This window comes from Rutidosis leptorrhynchoides, unplaced genomic scaffold, assembly GCF_046630445.1.
Source record: "Rutidosis leptorrhynchoides isolate AG116_Rl617_1_P2 unplaced genomic scaffold, CSIRO_AGI_Rlap_v1 contig462, whole genome shotgun sequence".
Taxonomy (NCBI): Eukaryota; Viridiplantae; Streptophyta; class Magnoliopsida; order Asterales; family Asteraceae; genus Rutidosis; species Rutidosis leptorrhynchoides.
The window spans coordinates 38,468-46,921 of NW_027266696.1; the positions used below are offsets into that span (position 1 = coordinate 38,468).

General features: G+C 37.5%; 1 protein-coding gene across 1 annotated transcript; it reads left to right on the plus strand.

Moving 5' to 3' along the window:
* Positions 1-6,186: 6,186 nt before the first annotated feature.
* On the plus strand, positions 6,187-7,954 carry LOC139883866 (demethylepipodophyllotoxin synthase-like). Its single transcript, XM_071867980.1, has 3 exons — positions 6,187-6,513; positions 6,635-7,084; positions 7,445-7,954. The coding sequence occupies exons 1-3, from the start codon at positions 6,187-6,189 to the stop codon at positions 7,952-7,954; spliced, it is 1,287 nt and encodes a 428-aa protein (XP_071724081.1).
* The last annotated feature ends 500 nt before the right edge of the window (positions 7,955-8,454 follow it).

Here is an 8,454-nt window from a genome sequence, read left to right on the forward strand (position 1 = left end):
GAGTCTTATGATGGAGCTCGAGATTTATGAGAGTACAGTTCTGTTCAAGCAAGCTGCTGAGAAGAAGGCTAAAGTTGTTGCATTTAAAATCGACGTAGTATCTGGAAATATGTCGGATGATGATCTTCCGTTAGAGCAACAGTTACCAAATCTCAAGGTAACCTTCAGGAAATTCAAGAATGACAATCGATGGGTCTCAGATAACCATGGTTCGTCAGAGAGAAGCTTCAGGAGACCTAGTGAAGGTAGAACCAACTTTGGCTCTAAGTGCTTGGGGTGTAATGGTACTGGTCACTTTGCTTCAGAGTGTCCAAGTAGGAAGAAGCTCTCATGTCACGAGTATGGGGGAGAAGGTCATATTAGAGCACAATGTCCGAATTTCTTGAAGAAGAAGAGAGAGTGTAGCAATCGTGTCTCTAGACCAAGCTACAAAGGGATTTGCTGAATCAGAATATGATGTTCTGAATAACTATGTGGCTTTGACAACGACTACAAATGCAGTATCAGAAGGACGCTTTGCCGTAATCTCAGGATCTATGGCAATGGATGCTAATAAAGATAATCACAAATCAGGTCAGTGCATTCTCAATAAAAATTATGTGGCACCAACTTCTACTTCAGATGTTATGAGTAGCTCAGATGAGAATGACGAATCAAAGCTTAGTGGAGAATCCGGTCAATCGATCAACTCTGCCATAGTGTCGGGAATTAAGGCAGACAATCAAGCAAAATTCGCGACAGAAGAAGAAATGACCGAAGATTGGAAAAAGACGCATTCTCTGAATGACACACTTCTAAAGCGAGCCAAAATTGTGGAGAAATGAAATCAAGAGCCTGAATTACTCCATTGTCAATCTCATAACTATTGTCCAAGGGTATGAATTGAAGCTAAAAGAGAAAGATGCTCAAATGCTTGAGTTTGAAAAGAAGCTTCATGATATTGAATAGAAGCTTAAGATAGCCCTCGAACAAAAAAATGAAGCTGCTATCACGTTCTAGAGGTATAATTCTAGAACCAAGAGTCTTGACAAACTTCTGACATCATCGCAGACTATAGGGAAAAGACAAGGTTTGGGATACAAACCTCAGTCGAAGCAAGGTAGAAAACTTAGTTAGAAGAAGTCCTTGCCATAGATGTTTGATCCGCAACAAAGAAGAAGAATTAATCATCAGTAGAGGAAGATGCCACAGAAAGACTATCATAGGCGTATGCTTATCTGTCATCATTGTGGCTACCCTGGTCACATCAGACCTTATTACCCGAATCGAAACTCTGAAGTTTATCCAATTCAGAAGAGAACTCCAAAGAAGAAGTGGATTTGTCTAGATCCCAGTAGAAGAAGATATGGAAGAAGAAATAGCCCATACTTCAGGCTATGATGGCCATAACGAACTATGTCAATGTTGATGGGGATTCTGATGGAGAACTATGGTTGTTTGATAGTGGTGCTTCCAAACACATGAATGGAAATTAGAAGGGACTACAAAAAGTTAAACCTCTACCCACTCCCGCTGCAGTAACGTTAGGCAATGGTAATCAATATCTGGTAAAAGGTGAATGTTCTCTTTTTATTAGCTCTTCTGAAGTTAAGATTGTGCTCTTGGTTAATGGACTAACCTCAAATTTGATAACTGTTGGACAGTTGTGTGATAAGCTTGAGCAGGTTCAATTCAACAAAAGAGGCTGCTAGTGATAGACAGTGCCGACAAGATTGTTATGACTGGAGTTCGCACCATTAACAATTGCTATGAGGTGGTGAAGAATAATGTCCGTTTTAATGTTATGTCACATATGACTCTACTGTGGCATAAAATGTTGGGGCATATAAACTACAACAAGACTCAGGACCTATGCAGATGTGAAGCGGTAAAAGGACTGCCTATACTTAAAGGTAATCAGCCTTACACTTGCGGTGACTCTGTCATGGAAAAATCAACTCCAGACAATTACTAAATCCTAAATTCTCGAGCTCCTATACATAGATCTTTTGGGTCCTGTAAAATCCCAAAGTCTCTCCGAAAAGCGATAAATCTATGTCTGTGTTGATGACTTCTCCCATTACACTTGGGTGGACTTTATCATACATAAGTCTGATGTTTTTGAAGTATTTAAACAGTTGTGTAACAAGTTGATGACCAACAAAGGGATGCATATTCAAAGAATACAAAGCGATTATGGGAAGGAGGTTGAGAACTCTATATTTAGAGAGTATTGTGACAAGAAGGGAATAGCTTTTGAGTTTTCTACTCCGATTACTTCACAACCGAATGTCATTAATAGACGCACTGAAATGGTGAGAGTGATGATTCTTTCGCAAGGAGTTTCTCATCGACTTTGGGCTGAAGCTATGTCCACAACCTGCTATATCATCAATCGTGTTTCTCTTTGTCCTTGAACCTAGATGACTCCTTATGAACTTTGGTCAGGTAAGCAGCCCGATATCTCTCACTTTCAAATATTTGGTTCCAAATATGTTGTTTTGAGAGACAGTAAACAACAAGGGAAGATTGATCTCCAAGGAGATGAAGCTATATTTCTTGGCTATGCCCTGAATAGCCGAGCTTAAAGGGTCCATAACAAGCGTAGTTGCTCTGTTATGGAATCCGATAATGTGGAGTTTTGCAAGTACATAGAAACAAATGATCAAATCTTTCCTGCCATAAGTCTGCAAACTCTGGCAATTCTCGAGGACTCTGATGCAGCTGCTCTTAAAAATGCTCCAGATCTTGAGGAGGCTGTTAACTCTATAGATTCATCTGTTCCTACTAAAGGACCATCAGCTCAGCTTCGTAGAGATCATTCTGATGCTAACATTATCGATAATATCAATGATAGAACGACTCGTGGAGGTCCTAAACCTGATTATCGATTGATGAATGGATCCGTCTGCTACATCTTCTAAGTGGACCTTTTTAATCGAAGGCCTTGAATCTGCTTGTTCTGAAATTCTCAGGAATGCTATGGGAGAATGCTGTATTTAAAGAAGAAGTGTCTTGCCCACTTTGTGCATATTTATTTTTAATGTAATTTACGTTATATTAGAAAAAAATTTAGAGTAGTTTTTTTTGTTTGGGCTGGATTGCTTCTATCGCAAGAAAAAGCTAAGTGAATTTGAAGACCTATGGATATCTCAGATTGTTTTCTTAGCATATCTGGTGCATACTTATGCTACTCAGAGGCTTTTAGAATGCAATACATTAACTATTGAGAAGCTGCGCAATCTACTACAAGCTGAAGATCATTAGAAGCATTATTTTAGGGGAAGCTTGTTTTGTCTACTGCAGAGGTTCTTGTGTTCAGGGGAAGCATTGTTCAGACTGATTGAGGATGCATTCTTGTGTTGAGGGGGGGCTTTTCGTGGAGTTCTTGCATTTGGTATCTGGAATGCCATAATTCCAAGATCTATGCCATTCTGACGAGTTAATGGAGTCTTTGTCTTTTTTGTCAAAAAGGGGGAGATTCGTTGTTGTTTGGGTTATCATTAATGAAATCAACTTTTGTGGTTTTATCAAAAATGCCAAAGGGGGAGTTTGTAACGACATGATTTATTTTCCGGTTCGACCAGTTCGGTTTGATTCGCCAAAGTCAGTTTGGTTCGACGTGATTCTGCATTGATTAAATCAAGACGTATTTGTATTGGCATCTTTGACCTTTATTCAATTGATTTCCTTTTTAGAGGATGCTCTACTTCCCAACTAGGAAACAAAGATATTCCTAATATCTTTGTCTTTAAGGTAATTTGATTGAGAATCAAGAAAAGAAGCCCTACTTCTCCAACTATATAAGAAATCAGCAGCTGTCTATTATAGTTGTTCTTTTCACCGTTTTGATATAAGGAGGCAGAATACAACGCTATGTTGATGACTTTCCCGAGGTACATCCAGCCTTCTTGTTAGAGTTTAAGCACTGATTATTTTTACTAATTCGTTCAACAAGGAACATTATAATAGTGAGTTGTTTGAGAAAATAATCTTATAGTTATACGCTATAAAAGTGCTCTATTCAGTTGAGGGATTATGGCGAGGTCTAGTTGATTGTTAGCCTAAGAATATCCATATACTTGCCGGTGTAAGTAGTAAGGTAGTTTCACTTTTGGTTTACCGATTGAGTAGTGGTGGGGTGAGTTGGGGGCGAGCCGTGGGAACATTCCACCGACTTGAGACTAGTGGTGGTGAGGCGAGCAGGAGATGAGCCGTGAGAAAATTTCATGTACTTGTAAACCTTGATTATAGTGAAACATTTTTTGGACAAGGTCCCGTGGATGTAGATTCCGTATTAGTTTCGAATCAAGTAAAAATATCGTGTGAATTTTCCTTTTGCAATTGATTATTCTGTCTGCATAAAAACGACACTTTGTGCCTTAATACGCATAACGTTAGTTCGCATAACTGTGACAACTAGCATATAACTTGAGTAATTTTTGTATAATCAGGCGGCCTATTTTTTTCCAATAACAATGGCGACATATATCTCTTAAATTTGTACTATAACAATTAAATTCCTTGTTCAAGTTTGAGGTGCTGTCTTCCTTGGCTTGTTTGCTTTCATACTCGTTTCTCGGAACAAGGTCAAAGTGAAGAAAAGAGTGAGAAAGAAGAAATGCAGAATTCAAATGTCAGCTCTAGCAATGTGGAGTGCAAAAGCCTTTATTGAAGCATTTATGAAGCATATCAATGATACGGGGCTGAAGAAGACAAGCTTAGATTCGATCAGAGTTTGATTCAATTAGCCTTGGTGTTAAAACATGAGTTCACTGAAATGGATTGAATAGCACCCAGTGAAAGGTGATCTGGACTGTGAAATTACCGGTTTAAACCACAAGGGGATTGATGGAAATAAAGAAAACTTCGTAGGTGACTCGTGTAACGTGGGAGCTCCTGGTATAGATGGACATGATCACGGCGAAGCCACCAACAACATCGAAGCTTTAATTTGATCAATGAAATCTCCGATGCCCTCTTTCCGAAGAAGTTTCGGGTATTTTTGATTTAGTCAGTATTTGCTTCTTCTTCTTCTTTTTTTTCTCTGAAATTCTGGAAGGATTTGAGTGATTCAAAAGTACATTTAGCTTGGAAATAAGACCCTGAATCTATATGTGAAGTCCGTTTTCTATTTCGAGTAGAAAGAACAAAATGCCTGCTCATTTACTCGTTTTGTCAAAGAATGCTTCCGTAAAATGGTGAAATTCGATTTGTTGCAGTTTTTATATGTCTATTCAGTGAAGTCACATTTGACTATTGGAAGTTGTTGAGATGGTTGTTGGTAGGTTACATTGCCTGAAAGTGAAATTACATTTTGGAGCTTCGGTTAGTTCTTTTACCAACCAGTAGTTCAAATTCCATGTCAATCAAAAAAGCATTAAGCGATTGACCCTTGTTGACAATGAAATACTATATACATCTCCTAAAAACAAGAAAAAAAAATCATTTGAAGCTTTATTTTTTTAGGTCTCTCCGATATCCTCACAACCGACAGCTACCCGTGAGACTATTTGAAGCTTTATGTGTGTACGTATAAACGTTGATATTTTTAAAAAAAAAAAAGTTTGAAGGCCCATTGATTCCATCACTACGTGCTGTGTCGAGCATTTCTTATTCCAATAAAAAATACAAACTACAAAAAGTATGTGAAGCGATAAATTGTATGTCAATCATTGCACATAAATCCTGTGATATATATTTTTCTAATCATATTTCGTAGGCTATATATATATATTTCATGCTCTTAATATTAATCATTTTTTCAGCCAAACATTATATCATCCCCCGTGCTATCATCAAAAAAAAAAAAAATATTATCCCCCGTGCCTTATCACTTGGGTAACTTGTCCTGTCTTACAAGGGACATGTAATTGTTTGAATGTATCACAAATTTTGATTCGATAACTACCACTGAAAGTCTTATACTAGTTTGCTATGTTCATTTAGTCCAAGCCATTCGATTTCCTGTCTTTTTATATGGACCAGAGAGCCATGGCTAGCTGCCGACTTCCAATTTTGGTATCCATTCGAAATAATATCAATGCATATACAAAATCAATAAGAGAGAATCTGAAAAACTTAAAAACAATGACGTACAGAAATATTAATTGCTTTTGACCACTAGCCGAATTTTCCTTCTCAGCATTTCATTTCTATTCAAACATATCATTAATAGCTTAGTGTGAAAAATATCTCTATGCAACAATGAACTTCCTTTTTCAAGTTCGAACTGCTATCTTCTTTGGCTTGATTGCTTTTCTACTTTTTCTTTATCGGAATTTTCGTAACAAGAAATTAGCTCCACCGGAAGCCGGCGGTGCATGGCCGATAATCGGTCACCTACACTTACTAGGAGGTCCAGAACCAGCACACAAAGTGCTAGGCAAGATGGCAGATAAATATGGTCCGATATTCACTGTTAAATTAGGCGTGCACCGAGCTTTAATCGCGAGCAATTGGGAGATGGCTAAAGAATGTCTGACAATAAATGACAGAGTCTTTGCTAATCGTCCCAAGACTCTAGCGCTAGAGGTCTTAGGATAAAATTTTTCTATGCTAGGATTTAGTCCGTATGGTATTTATTGGAGTCATATTAGAAAGATAAGTACCGTCCATCTCCTATCACATCATCGGCTTCAAATGTTGGATACAGTCAGAGAATCAGTGGTGCAATCATCGATTGCATGATCATAATGCCAATTCTAATCAGATTGATATGAAGAGATGGTTCAATGACGTGACGTTAAATGAGATTTTGAGGTTAGTCCTTGGGAAGAGAAGCGATGATGATCAGAATGGGCAATGGAAAGGGGCTTTGGTCAAATTTTTAGAGTTGTCCGGGCTATTTGTGGTGTCCGATGGGCTGCCGTTTTTGAGATGGTTTGATATTGGAGGACATGAAAAGGAGATGAAGAAATCCAAAGAGTTAGACGTGGTTGCTCAACAATGGGTAAATGAGCACAAACTTCAGAGGACTTCAGAAATAGTCAAAGTTAATGGTGAAGACCAAGATGTCATGGATGTCTTGCTGTCTGTTATTGATGACTCGGAGAAAGAGTTTGAAGGTCGAGATGCCGACACCATTATCAAAGCTACATGCCTGGTAAGCATTACTACTTCAACATATAGATATTTTTTATTTTTTAATTATAGTTAGGTAATTTATGAGCTTCATGAATTGAATAGATGGGCAATTTTAATTTGTATAGTTGGGTAATTTGTTAACTATTTAGGGACGGATATAATAACTAATACATAGTTATACCAATTTAATTATGCATATCTATTAAGTAATCTAGAGTTCGAAAAACTTATATAATTGGGAATACTTGAGTAATAAAAGATCTTTAAATATATTTTTATCTATAAAGGAATGGATATGGGCAAGGATTGGATCAGCTAGCTATCTATATATTCTAAAGATTCAAATAATTAATCTTATCATGCACAGACCTGATATTAGCCGGATCGGATACCACAGCCTGTGACATTAGTATGGGTTCTATCACTACTTAAAAATCCTCATACACTGAAGAAGGTTCAACAAGAGTTGGACACACATATTGGCAGAGATAAGCAAGTGAAGGAATCGGACATCGATAAATTAATCTATCTCCAAGCTGCAGTCAAGGAAACTCTCCTTTTATATCCACCTGGTCCATTATTAATTCCACATGAATCAACGGAAGATTGCATTGTAGCAAATTACCACGTTCCAGAAAACACACAACTCCATGTCAATTTTTTTGGAAGATTCATCGAGATCCCCGAGTTTGGACAGACCCTGAAGAATTTCAACCAGAAACATGTCTATCAAGTTGTAGTTATTTGGACGTTAAGGGACAAAACATCGAATTCATGCCATTTAGTAGTGGAAGAAGGATGTGCCCTGGAGTCTCATTTGCTCTACAAGTTCTACATCTTACATTGGCTAAGTTGCTACATGGATTTGATATTACCACTCATCAAATGAGAATGTCGACATGACTGAGAAAGTTGGATTGACCCATTTGAAAAGCACTCCTCTAGACGTTCTCATCAAACCTCGTCTCCCTGCTCATCTCTATATTTTGGACTCTGATTAGCTTAAGTCATTTTCCGCATTCCAATTGCATTATGAGTAATTTTATGGCCAATCATGAATTGCCACGCATCCAGCAATAAGTTCTTTCAACAAGGAATATTATCTAATGGTAGGGTATAAACAATATTTGAAAGCCTGTTAATTCATTTTCTTCTTTTTGAGTATTAATTAATTTCTTTTAACTAAAGCTTTGGTGTATTGTCATATTACTATAGAAATAAAGCTTTTAGGATTGCTATTATCTTTAGTGTAGTCTTTGTTCCATGATATTCTTATCTCAATTGTCGGACGTAATCTATTTTTCTGTTTGATTGTGATAGTCTGAAAGATAAGTTGTTCCATGATGGACTGGCTTTCTCCACTTTGTCCACTTGTGTGTTTTCCTGACT